The sequence below is a fragment of the Lobosporangium transversale genome (genome assembly GCF_002105155.1).
Source record: "Lobosporangium transversale strain NRRL 3116 chromosome Unknown BCR41scaffold_8, whole genome shotgun sequence".
Lineage (NCBI taxonomy): Eukaryota > Fungi > Mortierellomycota > Mortierellomycetes > Mortierellales > Mortierellaceae > Lobosporangium > Lobosporangium transversale.
In genome coordinates this window covers 852,533-875,850 of record NW_019028986.1, presented here as the reverse complement: position 1 = coordinate 875,850, position 23,318 = coordinate 852,533, and the positions used below count along the sequence as shown (strand labels likewise).

The 23,318-nt window shown below is 42.5% G+C and overlaps 7 protein-coding genes across 7 annotated transcripts; 1 reads left to right on the top strand and 6 right to left on the bottom strand.

Annotated features, from left to right (window-relative positions):
* Positions 1 to 82: 82 nt before the first annotated feature.
* Positions 83 to 6,513, bottom strand: BCR41DRAFT_420232 (Rap1-interacting factor 1 N terminal-domain-containing protein). The gene is made up of 11 exons (XM_022029870.1): positions 4,873 to 6,513; positions 4,686 to 4,783; positions 4,488 to 4,552; positions 4,291 to 4,374; positions 4,079 to 4,169; positions 3,862 to 3,979; positions 3,488 to 3,760; positions 2,722 to 3,375; positions 2,105 to 2,615; positions 286 to 2,025; positions 83 to 192 (listed from the first exon to the last, which is right to left on the bottom strand). Exons 1-11 carry the CDS (start codon positions 6,470 to 6,472, stop codon positions 99 to 101), a joined length of 5,328 nt encoding a protein of 1,775 aa, XP_021883982.1. The 5' UTR covers positions 6,473 to 6,513; the 3' UTR covers positions 83 to 98.
* A 757-nt stretch (positions 6,514 to 7,270) lies between these two features.
* On the bottom strand, positions 7,271 to 8,522 carry BCR41DRAFT_420231 (hypothetical protein). The gene is made up of 4 exons (XM_022029869.1): positions 8,366 to 8,522; positions 8,096 to 8,209; positions 7,834 to 7,977; positions 7,271 to 7,681 (listed from the first exon to the last, which is right to left on the bottom strand). The coding sequence occupies exons 1-4, from the start codon at positions 8,430 to 8,432 to the stop codon at positions 7,302 to 7,304; spliced, it is 705 nt and encodes a 234-aa protein (XP_021883981.1). The 5' UTR covers positions 8,433 to 8,522; the 3' UTR covers positions 7,271 to 7,301.
* Positions 8,523 to 8,570: 48 nt separating this feature from the next.
* BCR41DRAFT_319653 (molybdopterin binding aldehyde oxidase/xanthine dehydrogenase) lies at positions 8,571 to 13,279 on the bottom strand. Its single transcript, XM_022021360.1, has 4 exons — positions 13,023 to 13,279; positions 12,660 to 12,840; positions 10,958 to 12,486; positions 8,571 to 10,838 (listed from the first exon to the last, which is right to left on the bottom strand). The coding sequence occupies exons 1-4, from the start codon at positions 13,186 to 13,188 to the stop codon at positions 8,611 to 8,613; spliced, it is 4,104 nt and encodes a 1,367-aa protein (XP_021883980.1). The 5' UTR covers positions 13,189 to 13,279; the 3' UTR covers positions 8,571 to 8,610.
* A 580-nt stretch (positions 13,280 to 13,859) lies between these two features.
* Positions 13,860 to 18,460, bottom strand: BCR41DRAFT_384790 (molybdopterin binding aldehyde oxidase/xanthine dehydrogenase; the record flags this gene model as incomplete). The annotated part of the gene is made up of 4 exons (XM_022027609.1): positions 18,273 to 18,460; positions 17,910 to 18,090; positions 16,208 to 17,736; positions 13,860 to 16,088 (listed from the first exon to the last, which is right to left on the bottom strand). The coding sequence occupies exons 1-4, from the start codon at positions 18,436 to 18,438 to the stop codon at positions 13,861 to 13,863; spliced, it is 4,104 nt and encodes a 1,367-aa protein (XP_021883979.1). The 5' UTR covers positions 18,439 to 18,460.
* Positions 18,461 to 19,060: 600 nt separating this feature from the next.
* On the top strand, positions 19,061 to 20,298 carry BCR41DRAFT_348870 (ribosomal protein L10-domain-containing protein). The gene is made up of 3 exons (XM_022023374.1): positions 19,061 to 19,180; positions 19,544 to 19,602; positions 19,695 to 20,298. The coding sequence occupies exons 1-3, from the start codon at positions 19,153 to 19,155 to the stop codon at positions 20,268 to 20,270; spliced, it is 663 nt and encodes a 220-aa protein (XP_021883978.1). The 5' UTR covers positions 19,061 to 19,152; the 3' UTR covers positions 20,271 to 20,298.
* A 178-nt stretch (positions 20,299 to 20,476) lies between these two features.
* On the bottom strand, positions 20,477 to 21,631 carry BCR41DRAFT_333599 (hypothetical protein; the record flags this gene model as incomplete). The annotated part of the gene is made up of 4 exons (XM_022021896.1): positions 20,477 to 20,730; positions 20,839 to 20,979; positions 21,052 to 21,202; positions 21,260 to 21,631. 4 exons carry the CDS (start codon positions 21,629 to 21,631, stop codon positions 20,489 to 20,491), a joined length of 906 nt encoding a protein of 301 aa, XP_021883977.1. The 3' UTR covers positions 20,477 to 20,488.
* Positions 21,632 to 22,496: 865 nt separating this feature from the next.
* Positions 22,497 to 23,033, bottom strand: BCR41DRAFT_296519 (GATA zinc finger-domain-containing protein; the record flags this gene model as incomplete). The annotated part of the gene is made up of 2 exons (XM_022020435.1): positions 22,497 to 22,726; positions 22,925 to 23,033. Coding segments are annotated over 2 exons (339 nt in total), but the record flags the coding sequence as incomplete, so codon positions are not given.
* Positions 23,034 to 23,318: the final 285 nt, after the last annotated feature.

Genomic DNA, 23,318 nt, shown 5'->3' with positions numbered 1-23,318 from the left:
TAAGCTGTATTTTTAAGAATTCTTGCAATAAATTTATGTTTACATGAAAGCATGAACATAAATGATGGTAGTACAAATTAAAAAAAAAAAAAAAAAAATCACTTTCTGGCATCTTTCATCATACTCTGGCTCAATGCATCATGCGCGGCCTGATTCAACACCATTAATTGCCTTTGTAGCTCAAAGAGTTGTCTATCGGGGCAAATAATAAATATAATAATAGTGATCGTGATTAGAGCGATATTTTAAATTTTTAAATCAATTCAAATAGACTAATGTTCTTACCTCGTGTCCATCTGATTGACGACATTGCGCGCCTCTCCAAGGTGCTGAACCGTCTTTAAAAATTCTTCGGCAGTCTCAATCAATTTAGGTATTTCAGCGCCGCCATTGACATTGCCTGGTGCCTCTATTCGGATCCGTCGATCCTCCATAGTTCTTATTTCTGCATTATCACGCTGGATTGATGCAGTAGCCGATGGTGATGAGCCCTCTGACGGAGTCGGCGTTACAACTTCTTCGTTGCCTTTACTATTGTTGTCTCTTGGACTGGAACCTGCACTAAAGTAGACACTGCTAGGCCCTGATACTGATGCAAGTGCAGATGCAGATGTTGATGCTGGTGTTGACAAATCCATAACCCTATTGGTCTCATTTACTTTAATGTGCGTGTCATTAATTTTGGTCGTTGTTGTATTCGCTGGCTTCGAAAGCGAGTTCTTCGTAGAGGGAGGCCGTAATTGTGTTTCTTTCATGGCTAATGCTTTCTGAGCTCGTTTCGAGGGCGAGAATACCTCAACTTCATCCATAGAGTTCTCAGCACTATCCGGCTCATTCATCAACTTTGGATCAGGATTCGCCTTATGAGGATTTGCAACCCAGATCTCTTTACCTTTATCGGATTTTCTGGTTGGTGATGCGCCAATATCGGGATCGATATTGTTGTTATCACTATTGACGTCGAGTTGCTGTACAGACGAGTCTGTATGGATCAGAGGAGTTTGAGGCCTGCTACCGATTGGTGTTGACAACGAGCTTGGAGTGGCTGCGCCGCTAGTATTGTTGCTACTACTACTGATGTTTGCTCCATCCTGCAAACCTGTCAAAGTAGCTGCATCGCCAACTCCTACTCCTTGTGTCTGCTTGTTCTTTTTTCTCGAGAGCTGTCGTGCAACTGCCGCCTTCTCTTTCAATAGCCTCGATAGACCCGATTCAGACCGCACATGGAGCTCTTGAGGAAGTGATAGCATTTCCTGTGACAGTGATGCGAATTGTGGGACTTCTGTCTGTGAGTTGTCTCCGAATTTCCATCCTGGAAGACTGATTGTCGCTACAAGCTTAAGCTGCTGCATGATTAAAGCAATGTCCTCAGGATAATTTAGATCAGTGTTAGACTTGCCGAATGTTTGATTCCAGAATTCCAGTGTCTTATTGACGATTGACTTGTGATGAGAGTTGAGTGCAGCAAACAGCAATGGAGACAGTTGAGCTAATGTTTCAGAGTTGAAAGGCCCGGAGGTCGAGTCAACATCTTTAGCAGCGTGTTTGGTATCCAAGACTGGATTAGCTGGATTCGAGGCAGATGAAGCCTTTTGCCATTTTTGCTGCATATGTTGATAAATGCCACGAATTGTAGTCAGAGGCGCCGGAAGCACTGAACCAAAAGCAGAATTCGGACCACCTACGCCGATCGATGATGGCGAACATTTGAGTAGTTTTTCTAAAATGCACCGAGTCCACATAGTTTCAATCCTAGCTCTGTAGGGTCGACGCTGCATCTTGGATAGATTACGAATGTTCATCATGGGATCATCAAACCATGTAATAATAGACGGCTGTAGGACTTGAAGCCATTGAATGATTTGTGACGAAGGGGCTTTGTTGATGGTTCTTTCCATGAGCAAGAACGCTGCTTCTTGAATCTGTGGAATACCTTCGGAGGTAATCAACTCTGCTCTGTACCTCACATTATCGTATGCTTCCGCAAATAGGTCCGAGCAGAGGTTGAGCAGATCATCAAAATTTCTATCCAAGAGAATTATATTAGTACAAATCCTTGCAAGGCTTGAACATTTACCCTCCTCTCTTGTAAAAAAAAACTCACTCTTTAATGCGGTGTCCACGAGTGGTATTTCTTGATGTGGGTACTGATGACTTCTGTGCTGATGGCCCCTTAAAACCATGCAACACTAATGTATCGACAATGTTGCTAGTACATGCCACGCTAAATGACTGAATCCAAACAAATGGCTGTCTCCTGCCGTACAGCTCCCGAATCTGAGCAGCTAATGTATTCATTACATCGTTACCATGACTCCGTTTATGTTGTGCGGTTCTATAAAAAATCTGCAGCAGCTCAGTCCAAGTAGGTAAAGAAATGGCCTTAAATGTCTCCATGAACTGAACCATTTGTGTAATCACTGGATCTTGACTGTCCAACATGCGTTGACTGTAATCCATGTCGGGTATATCTCGTTTGATGTCATTAGGATCACTCAGAATCATAAATGGATACATCATAAATTTGATAAAGCTCACATAAGCCTGCTCATATCCTGTCACCGTACCATCTATAATCTGGTTAGTTCTACTGATAGTTGCTCTGAGTTTTTGTGCTACATTTCACAAAGAAGAGAAAAATTGAAAAACGAAAACTTGGTCAGATAGTTTTGACAAAGAAAAAGACGACTGTGTAATATTGAGAATATTCATGCTGCTTACAGACTATAGCCCAGAATTTGCACTGGAACACGCGGAATGCCGTTGGCGTAATTGGATCATTGGAATACTCAGGCCAAATACTGGTGTTTGTGGTATGTCTCTTCATTCGAATGTCCTCAATATGATCCAAACACCTGTACAGCGGACCGAGGGCATTGATCCCTTTAGTTGAAAACTCCACAAAGGCTGATATGGCTTGCCAGAATGGATCCTCTAATGCAGTCCCAATGACTGATTCACCTGTCGCCAGCCAGCTCTTGAGAATGAATTCGAGCGGCGATAAGATGACACCACTTCTTAGGCCCTCATCTTGAGGAAGCGGGGCCACATCACTTGTCTGTGATGTTGGTTCAGAAACAGGATAGATGGCATTATAAATATCGTCGTGAATCTTGTCTCGAACTTGATATCGAGCAGACATAAGCGTTCTGGGAGAAAAAATCTCAATAACGCAAGTAAGGAAATAATGTATGATGTCCGCTCGAATGATGTATCCTGTCGATTCTGTATCGTGTTTCAACAGTGCAAGCTTCTCAGGGTCACAGTTCGGCCATTCGCCAGGGATGAGTGCTTTCGGGTTGCACCGTGACAATTTTTCTACAAAAAATAGCAGTGATGACAGAGCACGATCTGCCTCAGAAGTGGCGCTCATACCTAGCATAAGAATTGAGGGCACTGTCATTCGTTAGACTACATCTTTTTTCCCCTCGTACCATTTGGCCACTGAGGCTTCAGATATTGATCAATGAATAGCACAAGATCGTACCCTTCTCTTGCAGATTAATATCTCGGATGGCTCTCACGATGGTTTCCCAAGTCGTCGCACACCGCTGCGTAAGCAGAGGTAGCTCCGTCAATCCAAGTACCTTCCAATCTTCGCGTGCTGCTTCCTGAATCCTATGTTGTAGGCCAACAGTTTGGTAAACACAGTCCAGACAAATATCCAGCAAGTCCGTACGTACCCAAGATGCCTCTGCACAGCCTAGATCCGAAAATGTGATTGATCCAGGTACTATACTCTGGCGCCCTTCCACAAGGTCTATCGAAGTATTAAGACTACAGTTAATTACCAGCGATTTTAAAATTATCTTTTTGAACTAGTTATTATATTGTTTACTAGCAATCATCAACGCTCTATACCTTGGCCACCAGAATTAGAGATCAAAGCCACAATGAGTCTGAGCGCGAGGTCACGGACATGCTCAGACTCGTCCACAATCGCAAGTTTCAGCTGAGGAAATAGGACCTGATCTGCGTGCTGTGATAAGCGCAAGATGAAGGCAGCTCGTTAGAGATCGCATTTTTTGTCTTCAAATTAGTAGCACTGAACTTCTGCTCGAAATATGTCTCAACATACCTTTGATAGCCTGGAACCGAGGGCATAAATAAGGGATATCCAGGCGTTGAAACATGCTAGTCGAATGCGCTTGTGCCTTTCGTTAAAAAGGCTATAACAGGGACAAGAGCAACAATAATGATGGGTATTAGAGTCCACATAAAGTTTTTCCTTTTGGGGGCAAAGACTCAAAGTATTGGATGGACGAAGCATAAGTGCGGAGCAAAACCTACCAGTTTGCGAATGGGGTAAGCATTAGTTTAAGAGGCTTTTCGTTTGCGATATGTCCACCAATAGCAAAATTATATATGAGTCGCCTAATAAAAAACAAAAAATAAAAATAAAATGTAAGTTTCAAACATTGCATCAGCCATTATTTGGCGTTATACCGAGCGGAAAAAAAAAAAAGATCTTAGAGTCCTTGGCTTACGTCCATGCTTGAAACGCAGCCATTTTGATTTCTGTCCTCGCGGATGATGTCGAATTAAAACATTTCTATTTGTGATAGATATGTCGAGATCAAAGCATTATATGCGTAAAAAGTAAAAGAGGAAAAACAAAACAAAAAAAAGTTAGAATAGTTAAAGGATGTGTCAAAATGCAACACCAATATTGCCGATTATATTACCTCCACCATCTTTAGCATGGGGTTGAGCAATGGACTTTTTTGTAATTTCTTTCCCATTAATGTGACCAGAGCGCCCCAGACAGTGACGGCGTAAACCTCTAATGTTACAAGAGAAACTCTTAAATATTAACCAAACATCCTTTTTAACATTGAAGAAGAAGAAGAAAAAAAGTCCATGTCGTCTTACCATCATTAGCATCCAGAAAGTTTGCTGTCAAAACCTCAAGGAACTCAGTGCTATAATCATCCATGAATTCGTTGACGGCCTGTATTCGCCTCGGATCCTCCTTTTCAATCAACTTAGGGATCGCCATTGTCAACAGCTCCAGCGCCCTTGACCGGATACCAGGAATGGGTGATATTAACCTCGTAAGTACAGGTATGAGCCATGATTGGACTGTTGCCACAATTTCATTCGGAAATTGTGTAAATACGGAAAACATGCCTCCTAAGGATTCACTCGTAATACTTGACGACTTGAATCGGGACTCCAGATTGTCCAAGAAAGCCTCGATCATTTGCGGGAGAAACGGATACAAGAGTCTTGGAGGGATTCTGGTAGAGGAAAGAGTCCAGATCGCCAAATTACAAGTTGGTTTCTCATCCGCCGCATTGACCAAATGTAAGATTTGTATAAGTAGAGCCTCGATTTCTTTTGAAGTAAACATCGCGACAATTCTCTGGTTGAAAAGAAAGTAGCCTGTGCACTTCAGTGTCGCCTGAATCAAACTCGGAGGGCTATTTAGATCTAAATCCCTCATGAGATACCTCGCAAACAATCGCATTGACTCTTTGACTTCCTTCAGATAGAAAGGGTTTTCATCGCCCTCTCTGAACTTGGCCTGCAAGTTAAGGTAGGCTGATGAGCGTATTTGAGCATCCTCAGACTGCAGTGACTCAAGAGCTTCCTTTACAAAGGATTTTCTTTCCGAATAATCGCTCTCTGTAGTTACAACAAAAGGGTTTCTCATTTCAGTGCTATCAAGCTCATGGTCTCGGTTCAAAACACGTGTCGGAGCTGGTGACTTAAGAATCCCTTTCAATTTGGGAGTAGACGCCGCGCTGGGGATCGACAATGGAGACTTTTGTCTGTAAGGAGAGAATGCGACGCGCTTGCTTGGAGAAGCTTCTACGACTGCAATCTGAGCAGGTATAGAAACAGGAACATCAGTTGCCGCCAAAGGCTTGTGGGATACAGCATTTGATGGCGTACTATGGCTTTCCTGGACATTGTTGTTTGGTGATTCTTGAGGTGCCGTGGTGGGTGCTATGGCTGAAATGCCTTCCGGCTCGTCCGTTGACTGGCGTCGGTCTTCTCCAGACGTTCGCTTCGAGCTTTTAGATGATGACGCAATTTTCGATGACTGTGATGATGCGGGCACTCCTGACTCCTCTACATGTCTATGTTTTTTTCTGGTTGACTTTAGAGCTGCAACATTCTCTTGAGGCTTTGAGGAGTCAGGACTATGGTCGAGCAAGCTGCTAGACCTAGTATAAGGGCGCTCAAACTTAGGGTTCAATGGTGGCTGCTTTGGATGATCAGTGACCTGAAAAGAAGGCCGCTGTAGATGTGATAGATCCTGCCCATGCTGAAGCCTTGATTTTGATGGAGATACTTTTTCACTGTTGTTGTTGCTGTCGTTAGTACTAGCGTTATCGTTAATATCACCAGTCGACCTCACCCGACGGCTCTTAGGGGAAGGTGAAGATTGAGACGTTTTGGCAGTAGATGTTGCGTCCAGTATCGTGATTTCTGCTTTTCTCTTCTTGCTCGTAAGTGAATCCATTATTTCTCGGTGTATGTCGCGTGTACGAAAGAAAGAAAGTGAAAAAGTAAAAAAGGAAAAAAAAAAGAAAAAAGAAAAAAAAAAAAAAGATAAGAAATGAAAAGATGAGAAGAAAAGAAAAGATAAGAAGAAATGAAGAATCTTTAGTCAAGGGGATCGCAATGAAAAGAATGAGAGATTATTAGTTTGAAATAAAAAGCTTGATGACAAAGAAGCGCGTTTTAGAGAATAAATGAGATTATGGACAACAAGATGGTGGCAAATTTTAATGGCAAAGCAGAACAAGTGAGAAGAGTCAAGATGTAAATTTTTAATTTTTATCGTCGAAAGGGTCCCAAAAATGAATGAATTGACCTCTATAAAAGGTATATTTTAAGACGTGAAATTTAAAGTCACATATATTGACGCACATGATACCAATAAACAAATTGCGTCCTCACTCTTATAAACACCATGTCCAAAAAAAAAAAAAAAAAGTGTTAACAAAAGACGCCAGTCGTTCTCGGTGGAGGTGAGGGCACAAGCCAAAAAGCTGAAGCCTGTTCCCCTTTCCTCTTTTTTAATAAGGATAAAACATTTACCAAACACGAACTTGAAGAAACTCAAACGATATTATGACATCCTGACATCTCTTGAATACTGCCAAGTGGAGGACAAATCAGCATAAAGTTGATATCATGTGCGCCAATATTTTTAAATACATCTTTTATGAAGGTCAATTCATTCATTTTTGGGACCAAATTCATAGTGTATTTGAGCCCAAAAACCCACTTTCGATTATAATGAATAGGAAAAATGGTTTATTATATAAAAGAGCTCATTATCAATGTCATACTGTCTTCTCCTGAATTGCCTTTTCCATTACTATCCTCTTCCGTCTCAACACCTCCTCTTGCAACATCTTCTGTTCCTGTTCAATCAACTCCAGTTTCTGTCGAAGCTTTGCTTCATATTCATCAACATCTGTCCTGTGAACCGGTAGCACCTTCAACAGTCCAGTGCCTACAGCGTCCCGATCCCGTGGCGCGCCTGTCGTTGTCTTTGCAACAGAAGTAGTAATCGTTTGATGTGTCTCACTTTGTTCTATCTGAGGTATGGTCGCCAAAATCCTGTCCTGTCGATATCGGTTTGTCTTTGACCAGATCCATTGACCACCCAATGCCATCACTCCAAACATGAATGTCCCCGATGGTACTGCCTTGGATCCACCTAAAAAAATAAAAAAAATAAAAAAAAAAGTTTTTTATGATGTGTGTGACACAGACTTGAGTATTTTAATACCAAGAAAACCTTTTTTTTTTTTTTTTTTTTTTTTTGTACAATCCGTTGATTTCCACTCATAAGTTTAGCTTATTCCCTACGTGCTAATGCTGCAAGAATCCCTCCTGTGCACGCTCCTGCAATCGTACTGCTCCAAAGTTGATCAATCTCCATAGTCTGTGAATCTTTCAATCCAAAATATGGGTTTTTGTTTCGCTGAAAACGAAGAAATGACTCCCGGAAGGCTATACAATGATAACATTTGTAGCAAAAAAAAAAAAAAAAAAAATGGAAATCTCAGCTTTTATATCTCATGTAAATACAACACTTGTTTATAAGAACTGGGATCCCTTAATGTTATACCAATAAAAGTCATTCCAAATAGAGAAGCATTTAATCCTCCAGAAAACGCATATTGTCCAACGGGTTGCTGTCGTAGAATGCCAATAACACCGCCTGCTGACGCGCCAACAACACCTTTTTTTTTTTTTTTTATAAAAAAAAAAAAAAAAAAAAAAACATTGAATGCAATGTCTAAATTAGTTGATCGTAATGAATGTTTTTCTAATGCATTTGATACATTTGGCCTTAATATTTCCGTTGCTCTTATCCTTCTACAACAACAGAAGTTACCAGATATCAAAGTGCCCTTGACAAGATCCTTGCCAACTTCCTTGTCAGGTTTACGTAATGCGTCCATTACCGAGATTTATTGAATTATGTGGGTTTTGCTTTATTAGTTGAAAGTTCAGAGGGGAGGGAGGGAGGTCTCAAGAGCATTGGAAATGAAGGACTGCGTTTAATTATTGACCAAAGCATGAACAATGCAACTGCTTTTATTTATGTAAAATATATAAATATAGATATACGTGAGGACCTTAATTACTCAGTACTGCTGATGGCTTCTCTCCTGGTTTTGCAACCAGTCGACTGCTCTCTGCGATCACATCTCCAACAGCCATACGGACCTTCTCCGGAGTCGCTGGGATCGGTAATGAAAAGGTGCCTTCAGTATGCCCATGGTCCTGTCGTGCATATCGTACTGCATCTCGGATCGCGAAGTACACTGAACTGCCAAGAAGCAATGGTGGTTCTCCAATTCCTTTCGACTTGAAGATAGTCTTTATACTTTCGTGTGTCACATCTTCAAAGAATGAGATGTTCATCTCTTGCGGAATACACTTGAATCCTGGGATCTTGTATGAACCTGGTCCTTGGGTCAACAGCATCCCATCGGGTGAAAACAAGGACTCCTCCGTGGTGACATATCCAACTCCTTGTATAAACCCTCCCTCAATCTGTCCAATGTCAATCGAAGGGTTAAGTGATCTACCCAAGTCCATACTGATATCTGACCGAAGAATTGTATATGTTCCTGTCAACATATCTACTTCTACCTCTGATATTGCTACTCCCGTTGTGTAATAATGAAAAATATGCCCTTCATTCTTTTCCCAGTCGTGTCCAAGTTGTGGATGTTTGTAGAACCCAGTTGCACTTAGATGTACTCCGTCTTGATACGCTTGTATGACAGCTTCACGCCATGAGAGGTTCTTCCCTTTGGGATTGCGGTAAGACTGAAGTCGCTCATACAGCTTCTCTGCTGCATCTTTAACTGCCATGCCATTCGTATCTGAAGAGATCGACGCTATTGTTGGTATCGCATTGGGGATTTTGTCAGTTGACATGTCCATTGTATGGATGAGATCCATTGGGACCTTCAGCACCTCTGCGCAAACCTGGATCATTTTTGTATGTAGTCCTTGTCCCATTTCGACACCTCCATGCGTTACCAGCACAGATCCATCAAGATAAATATGGATTAATGCTCCTGCCTGATTCATAAAATGGGGATCAATCCCAATACCATGTTTGGTCGGAATTAGAGAAATACCACGCTTGCGCCATTTCGACAACTTGTTGAACTCTTGTATTGCAAGCCGACGTTCATCGTACCGTGCTTTTTCCTTGAGCTGGTAATATCCCTCTGGGATATGCCAGTCCTCAAGGACTTGGTTATAGTGTGTTTTCTGTCCCTCTTTGTAAAAGTTCTTCTCTCGCAGCTCCTCCACAGGAATATTGAGCTGCTCTGCAACCTCATTCATGAATGATTCCGCTATGAGGGTGATTTGTGGTCCTCCGAACCCACGGAAGGATGTATTGCTTGGTAGGTTTGTTCGGCAGCACCTGCCAACAGTTCGTATGTTCGAAAAATAATATACACCCTCGCTATGAGTCAGAGCACGGTCCATGACTGCAGGAGAATAATCTAAACTGTATCCTGCATTCAAATATAGTTGGATATCTAGAGCTACCAACTTGTTGTCTTGGTCCAGTCCAACCTTCCATTTACCCTTGAATGGGTGCCGCTGACCTGTCATTATCATATCCTCGTTGCGGTCGAGCACAATTCGAATAGGCTTCTTAAGACAATAGGATGCTACTGATATCGCACAGATCAGTGGTACACCTCGTGATTCCTTTCCGCCAAATGCACCACCCACACGCTTGACCTTACAAACAACCTTGTTAGAGCTCAGACCCAATGTATCTGCCACAGCCGCTTGTGCCCCATCCGCATATTGTGTTGCAGCAATGATTTCTACCTCTCCTTCAGAGTAGCTGGCAATGGCTGAGTGTGTCTCTAAGTAAAAATGCTCCTGTGCTCCAACTCGAGTTTCACCTTCAAATACTTTGGCACATGTCTTGAAGGCTGCATCTACATCCCCTTTGATGATAGTCCGGGGTTCAGCTGATAGATATGAATCAGCTGCGATAGCTTCATCGATCGTGACAATAGCTGGGAGGTCTGAGTATTCAACCTTGACTTTTTGAGCTGCTTCTTGAGCAATGGCTTGGCTATCTGCAATGACAAGCCCAATGATCTGTCCGACACAGAGAACCGTGTCTGTGACAAAAATAGTCTCGTCAGAGGCCAAAGCTGCATGCCAGTCGTTACTACCAGGAACTCTAGTATGGTCAATATAGTCCTTGACTCCTGGATATGCCAATGCTTTACTGGCATCGACACTTATAACCTTTGCGTGGGCTCTTGTAGAAAGCACTAAAGCTGCATACAACTCATCTTTAGAGCTTGGGATATCGTCTGTATTATTATTGGATTTGATTTGATTTTTCATTTTTTTTACAAATGAAAGAAAAGAGAATAAAGGGAGTTAGCGTATAATGGCAATAGCAATACAATATTTGAATGCTTTGCTTTACCTGTATATCTTGCTTCTCCAGTTGCTTGTTTCATGGCAGAGATGGCTGCTATGCCCTTCGCAACAACCTCTGTCTCTGCATTCCGCACAGCTGCTTTAGCATCTTGAGTTCCACGAGAGACATGTCGATGGATCTCGCTTGTCAACAGCTTTAAGTTACCATGGTCATGTTGGACAGAAAGTCCTCGCTTCTCAACCACATCCCACCAGAACCGGAAAAATAATGACTTAGCAAGCGCTCTCCGGTATTCAGGCATCCCACCAGGTGCCGAGACTTGCATAGGGAGCTCTTCATCAAGACTCTCGAGGACCATGCTCAAGACACTCTCATCTCCCCACCTCTTATCTTTCAAGCGTGCTGAGGTCTTGACAGCTTGGCAGGTGAAACTGGTCATGTTGCCATATACAAATGAGCTCTCAATGACCTTATGATCTTCAGGTGATAGCCGGACTCGGATAGCAGCCGAGACAATTGCAGTATCGTCATCGCGTCGCTTAGTCTGCTTAAATGCACGGATATACTCGTCTGGACGCGTCAATGGGATGTGGATCTCTGTCAAGATATCGGTCTCTGGATTCAATGCAGTCTTGCTACAGCCTTGGAAGAACTCTGTAGCAGGCACCACACGAGCTGCTGTTGATGCATCCGCAGACTGGTTGGAAGAAAGGATGCTGAATGTAGAGTTGGAAGCGATAAAGATAGGGTTCAGAGCTGAGACCGGAGATGCAGTCGCAATATTGCCAGCAACAGAAGCAGCATTCCGGATCTGACGACCTGCAAAATGCTTGATGTTGGCTAAGAAGGCATGTAGAACAGGCACCTGATGCTCTGCTACCTTCTTTTGTCCATCTTCGAGAGCCTTTTGGAAGTTGGCAATTGTCACATTAGCACCAATGATCATCTCTTCAGATGTAAAACGGATCCCTTGCAGCTCTGTGATGTCATGTAGGTATATCAGTGGAGAGTAGGCTGCATGCTTGAACTTCTTCTGGATACCGACTTCGGTGTTGCCTCCGACATACTTGGCATGTGGGAAAGCTGCTTTGATGGCTCGTGCCTGTGATAAGGTTGTAGGACGGAACCACTGCGTCTTTCGACCTCGGAAATGAAGCGGCTTAATACCCACCTTCATAAGTTGAGGTGGGAATATAAGCTCCTGTGTAGGGTCATATGTCTTGAACAAGACAGAAGGGAATTGAAAAGAACTTTCTTGTGGGACTGTAGATGAAACATCGAACCGCTTACAACAACCATCAACACCGTTCGCTCCACCTTTGCCACAACATCCATCTGGGACCGCACTATTGCTGTTGCGGTTCGTAAAGCCATCCTTGAAACCATTCACGATCTTTGCTTTTTGAGGAACAGCAAAAGACTTGGCTGCATCTAAGATGGGTCTGTAGCCTGTGCAGCGACAGAGGTTTCCATCAAAGGAGTCTTCGATCTCATACTCTGATGGTCTCTCATTATTGCGCAAGAATGTGTAAAGAGACATGGCAATGCCAGGAGTACAGAATCCACATTGTGAGCTGGTTGAGATTCCCGGACGGATATTTATAGTGTTGTTGTTATTGTTGTTGTTTTATTATAATTTATTTGCATAAAGAAAAAACAGTAGTAAAAGTTTTAGTTGTGGGCCTTTGCACGACAAAAGTTTGCATGGATTAGATTGCATGGATGATGTGGCAGAAGCGAGACTTACCCAAAGCAAAGAGCAATGCGTTCCTGCACTGGATGAGGGTCCTTGTGGTTGCCTAGACCTTCAATCGTGATGACATGCTTACCATCGACAGAGCACAGAGGGGTTAAGCAAGCATTGACGTTCAGATGTTTGATGTGTTTTGTTACTCGGTCGTAAGACGAGACCATAACCGTACATGCACCTATCCCCATTACAGCCACAGCAGAGAATAGGAAAGTGAATCCTCTTTTGTCAGTTCATACATTATAACAAAGTTAGGCCTTGCTCTCTCCCCTTGCCTGACAAATAAAAAAGAAAAAAGGAAAAAGGAAAAGAAAAAGAAGAAAGAAAAAAAAAGACATTGAAGGATGTAAATAGGCTTACCACATCCACCCTCTGCGCATCCAAACTTTGTTCCTGTAAGGCCTATGGAGCGGACATACTGCAATAAAGTAATGTCTGGGTCCGGGTTTTCAAGAATAACCTCGGTACCATTCAGATAAAAACGAAGAGTACTCGAGAATGAAGAAAAATCAACTGAGTTCACCATTATACTGAACTACAATAGACATAGACAAGTAGCAGGGCTTTTTAAGTATAAGGATTGGTAAAAAGAAAAAAAAGGAAAAAGGAAAAGAAAAAAAAGGAAAAAGGAAAAAAAAAAAAAAAAAAAAAAAAAAGAAAAGAAGAGGATGGAGAAAAAAGTAAGAGGCAAGAGAGAAAGCAATAAGAAACAAGGAATGAGGATCACACTGGTGCGATATTTTGCATGAACATGATGAATTCTGGAAAAATAAACCAAAATCTGAGGGCAGGACAATTTCCGAGGGATGGGCTGCGCCTTGTTTGACATGCCAAAAAAATAACGCGCTCTGACTCTCTTCTGCTCTTTCCTTCACGGAAATACGCCCAATTGAAATTAGGTTATTCAACAGCCATGGGTGTGTTTGATTATGTGAAACAGCTCTGTAACAGCAAATCCTGAAGGCCCGAAGGCAAGAGAAACAACATAAGCATTCAAGTATACACACAAAAACTGTGTCGAGTACTCCTGACCTTCAAGTCTCAATATTGCTACTTATCCATTATTGCTTAATTGTTTTAGGCTCAGGCCTTTCATACTATTACTATTGTTACTACAGCTATTAAATTATTAAATATGAGAAAATAAGCTGTATCATATCGTTATCTTTTTTTTTTTTTTTTCCTTCCCCTAGGAACCTTAATTACTCAGCACTGCTGATGGCTTCTCTCCTGGTTTTGCAACCAGTCGACTGCTCTCTGCGATCACATCTCCAACAGCCATACGGACCTTCTCCGGAGTCGCTGGGATCGGTAATGAAAAGGTGCCTTCAGTATGCCCATGGTCCTGTCGTGCATATCGTACTGCATCTCGGATCGCGAAGTACACTGAACTGCCAAGAAGCAATGGTGGTTCTCCAATTCCTTTCGACTTGAAGATAGTCTTTATACTTTCGTGTGTCACATCTTCAAAGAATGAGATGTTCATCTCTTGCGGAATACACTTGAATCCTGGGATCTTGTATGAACCTGGTCCTTGGGTCAACAGCATCCCATCGGGTGAAAACAAGGACTCCTCCGTGGTGACATATCCAACTCCTTGTATAAACCCTCCCTCAATCTGTCCAATGTCAATCGAAGGGTTAAGTGATCTACCCAAGTCCATACTGATATCTGACCGAAGAATTGTATATGTTCCTGTCAACATATCTACTTCTACCTCTGATATTGCTACTCCCGTTGTGTAATAGTGACAAAGCTTTCCTTCATTCTTTTCCCAATCGTGTCCAATCTCTGGAACAACGTAAAATCCAGTCGCACTTAGATGTGCTCCATCTTGATACGCTTGTATGACAGCTTCACGCCATGAGAGGTTCTTCCCTTTGGGATTGCGGTAAGACTGAAGTCGCTCATACAGCTTCTCTGCTGCATCTTTAACTGCCATGCCATTCGTATCTGAAGAGATCGACGCTATTGTTGGTATCGCATTGGGGATTTTGTCAGTTGACATGTCCATTGTATGGATGAGATCCATTGGGACCTTCAGCACCTCTGCGCAAACCTGGATCATTTTTGTATGTAGTCCTTGTCCCATTTCGACACCTCCATGCATTACCAGCACAGATCCATCAAGATAAATATGGACCAATGCTCCTGCCTGATTCATAAAACGAGAATTCATCCCAATACCATGTTTGGTCGGAATTAGAGAAATACCACGCTTGCGCCATTTCGACAACTTGTTGAACTCTTGTATTGCAAGCCGACGTTCATCGTACCGTGCTTTTTCCTTGAGCTGGTAATATCCCTCTGGGATATGCCAGTCCTCAAGGACTTGGTTATAGTGTGTTTTCTGTCCCTCTTTGTAAAAGTTCTTCTCTCGCAGCTCCTCCACAGGAATATTGAGCTGCTCTGCAACCTCATTCATGAATGACTCCGTTATAAGGGTTACTTGAGGGCCTCCATACCCACGGAAGGATGTATTGCTTGGTAGGTTTGTTCGGCAGCACTTGCCAACAGTTCGTATGTTCGAAAAATAATATACACTGTCAATATGGGTCAGAGCATGATCCATGACTGGAGCAGAGCAATCACGACTGAATCCTCCATTCGAATACAGCTGGATATCTAGAGCTACCAACTTGTTATCTTGGTCCAGTCCAACCTTCCATTTACCCTTGAATGGGTGCCGCTGACCTGTCATTATCATATCCTCGTTGCGGTCGAGCACAATTCGAATAGGCTTCTTAAGACAATAGGATGCTACTGATATCGCACAGATCAGTGGTACACCTCGTGATTCCTTTCCGCCAAATGCACCACCCACACGCTTGACCTTACAAACAACCTTGTTAGAGCTCAGACCCAATGTATCTGCCACAGCCGCTTGTGCCCCATCCGCATATTGTGTTGCAGCAATGATTTCTACCTCTCCTTCAGAGTAGCTGGCAATGGCTGAGTGTGTCTCTAAGTAAAAATGCTCCTGTGCTCCAACTCGAGTTTCACCTTCAAATACTTTGGCACATGTCTTGAAGGCTGCATCTACATCCCCTTTGATGATAGTCCGGGGTTCAGCTGATAGATATGAATCAGCTGCGATAGCTTCATCGATCGTGACAATAGCTGGGAGGTCTGAGTATTCAACCTTGACTTTTTGAGCTGCTTCTTGAGCAATGGCTTGGCTATCTGCAATGACAAGCCCAATGATCTGTCCGACACAGAGAACCGTGTCTGTGACAAAAATAGTCTCGTCAGAGGCCAAAGCTGCATGCCAGTCGTTACTACCAGGAACTCTAGTATGGTCAATATAGTCCTTGACTCCTGGATATGCCAATGCTTTACTGGCATCGACACTTATAACCTTTGCGTGGGCTCTTGTAGAAAGCACTAAAGCTGCATACAACTCATCTTTAGAGCTTGGGATATCGTCTGTATTATTATTGGATTTGATTTGATTTTTCATTTTTTTTACAAATGAAAGAAAAGAGAATAAAGGGAGTTAGCGTATAATGGCAATAGCAATACAATATTTGAATGCTTTGCTTTACCTGTATATCTTGCTTCTCCAGTTGCTTGTTTCATGGCAGAGATGGCTGCTATGCCCTTCGCAACAACCTCTGTCTCTGCATTCCGCACAGCTGCTTTAGCATCTTGAGTTCCACGAGAGACATGTCGATGGATCTCGCTTGTCAACAGCTTTAAGTTACCATGGTCATGTTGGACAGAAAGTCCTCGCTTCTCAACCACATCCCACCAGAACCGGAAAAATAATGACTTAGCAAGCGCTCTCCGGTATTCAGGCATCCCACCAGGTGCCGAGACTTGCATAGGGAGCTCTTCATCAAGACTCTCGAGGACCATGCTCAAGACACTCTCATCTCCCCACCTCTTATCTTTCAAGCGTGCTGAGGTCTTGACAGCTTGGCAGGTGAAACTGGTCATGTTGCCATATACAAATGAGCTCTCAATGACCTTATGATCTTCAGGTGATAGCCGGACTCGGATAGCAGCCGAGACAATTGCAGTATCGTCATCGCGTCGCTTAGTCTGCTTAAATGCACGGATATACTCGTCTGGACGCGTCAATGGGATGTGGATCTCTGTCAAGATATCGGTCTCTGGATTCAATGCAGTCTTGCTACAGCCTTGGAAGAACTCTGTAGCAGGCACCACACGAGCTGCTGTTGATGCATCCGCAGACTGGTTGGAAGAAAGGATGCTGAATGTAGAGTTGGAAGCGATAAAGATAGGGTTCAGAGCTGAGACCGGAGATGCAGTCGCAATATTGCCAGCAACAGAAGCAGCATTCCGGATCTGACGACCTGCAAAATGCTTGATGTTGGCTAAGAAGGCATGTAGAACAGGCACCTGATGCTCTGCTACCTTCTTTTGTCCATCTTCGAGAGCCTTTTGGAAGTTGGCAATTGTCACATTAGCACCAATGATCATCTCTTCAGATGTAAAACGGATCCCTTGCAGCTCTGTGATGTCATGTAGGTATATCAGTGGAGAGTAGGCTGCATGCTTGAACTTCTTCTGGATACCGACTTCGGTGTTGCCTCCGACATACTTGGCATGTGGGAAAGCTGCTTTGATGGCTCGTGCCTGTGATAAGGTTGTAGGACGGAACCACTGCGTCTTTCGACCTCGGAAATGAAGCGGCTTAATACCCACCTTCATAAGTTGAGGTGGGAATATAAGCTCCTGTGTAGGGTCATATGTCTTGAACAAGACAGAAGGGAATTGAAAAGAACTTTCTTGTGGGACTGTAGATGAAACATCGAACCGCTTACAACAACCATCAACACCGTTCGCTCCACCTTTGCCACAACATCCATCTGGGACCGCACTATTGCTGTTGCGGTTCGTAAAGCCATCCTTGAAACCATTCACGATCTTTGCTTTTTGAGGAACAGCAAAAGACTTGGCTGCATCTAAGATGGGTCTGTAGCCTGTGCAGCGACAGAGGTTTCCATCAAAGGAGTCTTCGATCTCATACTCTGATGGTCTCTCATTATTGCGCAAGAATGTGTAAAGAGACATGGCAATGCCAGGAGTACAGAATCCACATTGTGAGCTGGTTGAGATTCCCGGACGGATATTTATAGTGTTGTTGTTATTGTTGTTGTTTTATTATAATTTATTTGCATAAAGAAAAAACAGTAGTAAAAGTTTTAGTTGTGGGCCTTTGCACGACAAAAGTTTGCATGGATTAGATTGCATGGATGATGTGGCAGAAGCGAGACTTACCCAAAGCAAAGAGCAATGCGTTCCTGCACTGGATGAGGGTCCTTGTGGTTGCCTAGACCTTCAATCGTGATGACATGCTTACCATCGACAGAGCACAGAGGGGTTAAGCAAGCATTGACGTTCAGATGTTTGATGTGTTTTGTTACTCGGTCGTAAGACGAGACCATAACCGTACATGCACCTATCCCCATTACAGCCACAGCAGAGAATAGGAAAGTGAATCCTCTTTTGTCAGTTCATACATTATAACAAAGTTAGGCCTTGCTCTCTCCCCTTGCCTGACAAATAAAAAAGAAAAAAGGAAAAAGGAAAAGAAAAAGAAGAAAGAAAAAAAAAGACATTGAAGGATGTAAATAGGCTTACCACATCCACCCTCTGCGCATCCAAACTTTGTTCCTGTAAGGCCTATGGAGCGGACATACTGCAATAAAGTAATGTCTGGATCCGGGCTCTCAAGAATAACCTCGGTCCCGTTCAGATAAAAACGAAGAGTGCTTGAGAAAGAAGAATAATCGACTGAGTCCATCATTTTACTGAACTAAATAGATATAATCATATAACAATTTGTGAGTTTAAGGATTGGTAATAAAAGAAGAAAAGAAAATAAAGAAAATAAAAGAAAATAAAAGGACAGGGCAAAAGTGAGAGAGACAAGAGCGAAGAACTAAAAAGCACCAATTGAGGATCATAAGAAAAATGGAAAAAAAATAAAAATTGTGCATTAGGAGAGATTCAAAAGATCATGTAAAGCTGATATATTATTTTTTTCCCATGCATAAGTTGTTAATACTTTTTCCCCACACACGATCTATCACGGAAACGACCTATCGCGCAAACGACCTTCGCCCCTTTATTCGGATAATAGTAGGAGGCATTTTTGAAATTTTTTCAGTAGTTGAGGATCAACTTAGTATGCTGATCCTGAGAGTGTATTAAGGATGGTTTGTTTGAGTATGAGCATGCAAAAAAAAAAAAAAAAAAAAAAAAGAAACGCTTTAACTCTTTCTCGTAGACGCGCCGAATCATTCATGTAAACTCTTTTTACCCAATTAGAAATTAGGTTAATCCACTAACAGTCACAAATATATAAAGTGGCTTCGCTATGTTTACTTTCTCACTTGCTTTCTTTTTTTTTTTTTTTTTTTTTTGTGTGAAAACAGTTCAATACCATCGTTACCATCAAACCTCCCCCTCTCCTCCTCTCCATCGCCTTCAACTTTCATTCTCTTCATCCTATTAAACAATGCCTAAGAGCAAAAGAAACAAAATCGGTATGCTCAGTAAAAAGAAAATAATAATAATAATAAGAAGAAGAAGAAGAAGAAGGAAAAAAAAAAGAGGAAACATGTATAAAAAAAAACATGGACCTTCATATATACAACAAAACAGTGTCCAGTAGCTCTTAACCTTCATGTTTCAATATCACTTTCTATCTACTATTGATTCACACCTTTGCTATTATTCTTATTGTTATTACTTCTATTAAACATGGGAAAATAAGCTGCAGCGTTATCTTTTTTTAATTATTCCATATCATTTTGCTTTCTACAATTTTTCAGGAACTACAATATCAAAATAAACATGCTGATTTTTTTTTTCTTCTTCTATTATTCTTATTATTATTTTCCTTATAGTCACTCTTACTCAGACCGACAAGAAGGGTCGTGCTGGCAAGGATGCTCTCTACGAACAGGTAAATATATATATATATATATTTTGCTTTAACTATCTTAGCACAATAATAGCATTAATATTAATCTCAACCATAATCACAAATCATAATAGATCAGAGAATGCGTTGACAAGTACAAGTACATCTGGATTTTCTCAGTCGAGAACATGCGTAATACCTATCTGAAAAACGTCCGCGCAGAATTACGAAACTCTCGTTTCTTCTTCGGACGTACAAAAGTCATGGCAAAAGCTTTAGGGACCAGTCCTGAAGATGAACACAAGGATAACCTTCATAAACTTGCTGAACAATTGGTCGGTCATGTCGGCTTACTCTTCACCAATCAACCCCCTCAAGAGATTCAGGACTATTTTGCTAATTATACTGAATCGGATTATGCTCGTTCAGGTGTCAAGGCCACCAGTACTTTTGTCGTCCCCGCTGGTCCTGTTTATCGGGGTGAAGAAGTCTTTCCTCATAATATGGAGCCTCAGTTGAGAAGCTTGGGCATGCCCACAGTCTTGAACAATGGTATCGTCACCTTGAACAATGAGTATCGTGTCTGCAAGGAAGGACAGACCCTTACCCCTGAACAGGCTCAGCTCTTGAAGTTGTTTATGGTCCAGATGGCAGATTTCCATGTTACTTTGAAGGCGTACTATAAGGATGGAGAGATCTTCCGTGTTTAGAGGAGGAAAAAAAAAAAAAAAAAAAAAAGTTTTTGCGTTTTATTTTAGATATTTCATTTTCTTTTTTCTTTTCTTTCTTTCTTTCTTTCTTTCTTTCTTTCTTGAACCCAATTCATTCCATCCTACATGGCATCATCAAATCCACGGATTTTCTTTTATCCTTGTACAATAAATATCCATAATTTTTTTTTTTTATTGTTATTATTCTTATTATCTGTTCAACTGTTAAAGAGTCTTGTCCACAAACGTCCATGGACTCCTGCACAGATATCACCAACCAAGAATGTTTGGGCTGCATCTTCGATCGTTAGATCTGCTGTTTTGGCATCAATGAACCGAGCTTTTGCTTGTGATCGCGTCATGATATGTTGTGCTTGAAAAGGTCCCACTAGAGCCAGACGAATGGCAGATGAAAGAAGTGTCCGTGCATGAAGATGAAGATGAAGATACCTTGTCGTTGCTAATAACCCATTAAGAAAAAAGAAAAAAAAAAAAATCAATAAACACTGCAACATTTTCCACAAAAAAAAAAGGGGGGGGGGGAGCTTTTTCACACTTTCACATTTACCTAGATCAAAGCCTAGCAATCTGGCAATCATTGCGAATGCAATTGGATAATGACCCGCGACTTCCTCAGTCCTCAACATGGCCTTGAATGATTTCAATATCCGGATACTCGGCCCAAGCTCATTAAAGAACCTTCCGCTCCCTTTTCTTCCTTCATCATCCTCTTCTTCGTCTTCTTCTGCCTCTTCATAATCAAAAACACCCGGTCGACTACTCTCCTTTTTATAATTCAATTGATCTGCAAAACACTTCACCCCCATCATCACCATTCCATCTCCTTGCTTTCTAGACGCTGCATTTTGGATCGCATTGTTCATAAACACATCATATTCTCGATCGATATTACTAATCCTGTGCAACACACTCTTCATGGCCCTTTCTTTTCCCTTCTCGGTCTTCAACTCGTATTGGTCCCTTAATACCCACGCATCCATTAATTTCCAAACAGCTGTAATGAACGGTAAATTGGTATAGCCACATGCATGGACACTCCAATTCACATAGGCCTCCACATCCCGAGGTGATGCCTGATCCGGATGAAGTTTTGCAAACGCTTCAAGACCATTCGACGCAATAAACCCCCCTGTCGGAAGCGCTGAATCTAGAAATTGCCAGAGAAGCCAGGACGGGGTTGTCACAATCGTGGTATCATAAAGCTGTGGCGAAATGTTCGTTGGTATCGTTGGTGTCGCCGCTGTTGTTGATGTCTTGCTGGATGGCAATGGTGATGACACTGGCTCTGTTGCTGTTATTGTTATTGATTCCGACTCTGATTCTGGGGATGGTGAGGCCATGGGAGGTAACGATGACATTTTGGATTGTGAAGATGATGTTTATTGAATTGTCTAACATTTTAGGGAAAAATTAATATAAACAAGACGCACATGTGACATGTTGCTCGGGACTGATCAAGATATTTACCCAACACTCTTTATCCAGACACGATATGATATATTTCCTTTTTTCTTTTTTTTTTTCTTTTTCTTTTTAAAACAAATCATCAAATGGTGATGTTGCATTGGCAGTGGCGGAAGCAGAGGCTACAGATCTGGATACTTCTGTGGATGCCAAAAGACGTTCACGAAGGACTCCACATCGAGTCTCAAGAATACTCAGAAATCGGTTCATCTGATGTGCATTCATCTGACCCACCACATCTGCAAATTTGGATTCATCCATAATCAGATTGTTGGACAAACTTTGTGCTACTGTACTTTTCCCACAATTCGAGGCTGAAGTGGATCCAGTGGTCATGGCCGTATGCTCCTTTTCCTTCTCCTTCTCCTCCCTCCCTTCGTTAGATAAACAAAGACGATGACGACCAGTCAATTCTTGCGCCCTACGACTCATTTCCTCCACAATGGACTCTTCCATAGTTTGATCATCGATACGGTTGCTGTTCAGGACTGGTAAATCTTGGTGTTGGAGTTCAATCCTCTTTTGATTCATATACAAAGTCTCTGCTTGCATGTGTCCCTGCACCTGTGCTTCAGCTTGGAATTGGTCCAGAGTCTGAACCTCAACTTGAGCTCGAGTAGAGACTTGATCTTGACCTTGACCTTGACCTTGACCTTGACCTTGATCTTGAACCTGAGCTTGAGCTTCAGCTTCAGCTTTCGCCTGTGCTGCTGCTCGCTGTGCCAAGTTACCACCCCAATCTCTTCTTCGTCGGGCAATCATGGCTTTACGCATCGTGACGGGGCGATCTCGATGATGCAGTTTTGCGTACAGCCCACATGCATTACAGATCGGCTCTCCAGCCTCGTTCTTACGCCAGAGTGGGGTCTGTGTCTGCAAACAGTTGACGCACTGAATCCCTTGTTTGGCAGTCATCAGTGGAGGTGAACGTGGTGCAGTGGAGGTAGTGGTAACAGGGCCAGGAACCAAGGCTTCGGTATAGATCTTTGTCAAATCCGTCAAGATGCCAGAAGCAGCAGCAACAGTAGCAGCAGACTCTGAATCACTATCGGACAAGGACGACACTGGCGAGGAACCACGACCGGAAGAATATAAAGGTCGAGCATAGGGCAGAGTATTCGAGCGGACATCAGCCATGGCCAGTAATTTGTGACGAACATGTAGGGGACGGTGTGCTCCATACTGTTTATAATACAGCCCACATGCATTACAGAGGGAATGCTTGCGATCCGGAGTTCTGCGCCACAGCGGTGTCTGTGTCACCTTGCAATTAAAGCACTCCAGCTGACGAGTACTCGTTGCAGATGGTAAAGGATCATCGCAATTAGGGACATGGGATTCATGTTTGACAACTGTAAGCTCAGCTGTAGCATTGGCTGCAACGGTAGTTGCTGGGGTTGTTGTGGTAGTAGTTGAAGTATCAGCAGAGTCTGATGATATTTCCGAACCAATGGAGCGCTCTGAGAGTGTGGGCGAAGTCAGAGGGCTATTACCACCAGCCTCCGATACCAAGGAGGATAAGCACGATGAAGCTGGGGAAGAAGGGGAAGATAACGACATGGA

Coding starts and splice junctions, on each gene's coding strand:
- BCR41DRAFT_348870 (XM_022023374.1), top strand. CDS start 19,153: ATGCCTAAGAGCAAAAGAAACAAAATCG. Junction 19,181..19,543: donor GAGCAAAAGAAACAAAATCG/GTATGCTCAGTA, acceptor TTTTCCTTATAG/TCACTCTTACTCAGACCGAC. Junction 19,603..19,694: donor AGGATGCTCTCTACGAACAG/GTAAATATATAT, acceptor AAATCATAATAG/ATCAGAGAATGCGTTGACAA.
- BCR41DRAFT_319653 (XM_022021360.1), bottom strand. CDS start 13,188: ATGGTGAACTCAGTTGATTTTTCTTCATTCTCGAGTACTCTTCGTTTT. Junction 12,841..13,022: donor ATGCGCAGAGGGTGGATGTG/GTAAGCCTATTT, acceptor TAATGGGGATAG/GTGCATGTACGGTTATGGTC. Junction 12,487..12,659: donor CGCATTGCTCTTTGCTTTGG/GTAAGTCTCGCT, acceptor AATCTCAACCAG/CTCACAATGTGGATTCTGTA.
- BCR41DRAFT_420232 (XM_022029870.1), bottom strand. CDS start 6,472: ATGGATTCACTTACGAGCAAGAAGAGAAAAGCAGAAATCACGATACTG. Junction 4,553..4,685: donor CCATGCTAAAGATGGTGGAG/GTAATATAATCG, acceptor TATCACAAATAG/AAATGTTTTAATTCGACATC. Junction 4,170..4,290: donor CTTACCCCATTCGCAAACTG/GTAGGTTTTGCT, acceptor TCCCTGTTATAG/CCTTTTTAACGAAAGGCACA.
- BCR41DRAFT_420231 (XM_022029869.1), bottom strand. CDS start 8,432: ATGGACGCATTACGTAAACCTGACAAGGAAGTTGGCAAGGATCTTGTC. Junction 8,210..8,365: donor CAAGGGCACTTTGATATCTG/GTAACTTCTGTT, acceptor AAAAAAAAAAAG/GTGTTGTTGGCGCGTCAGCA. Junction 7,682..7,833: donor GATTCTTGCAGCATTAGCAC/GTAGGGAATAAG, acceptor TTATTTTTTTAG/GTGGATCCAAGGCAGTACCA.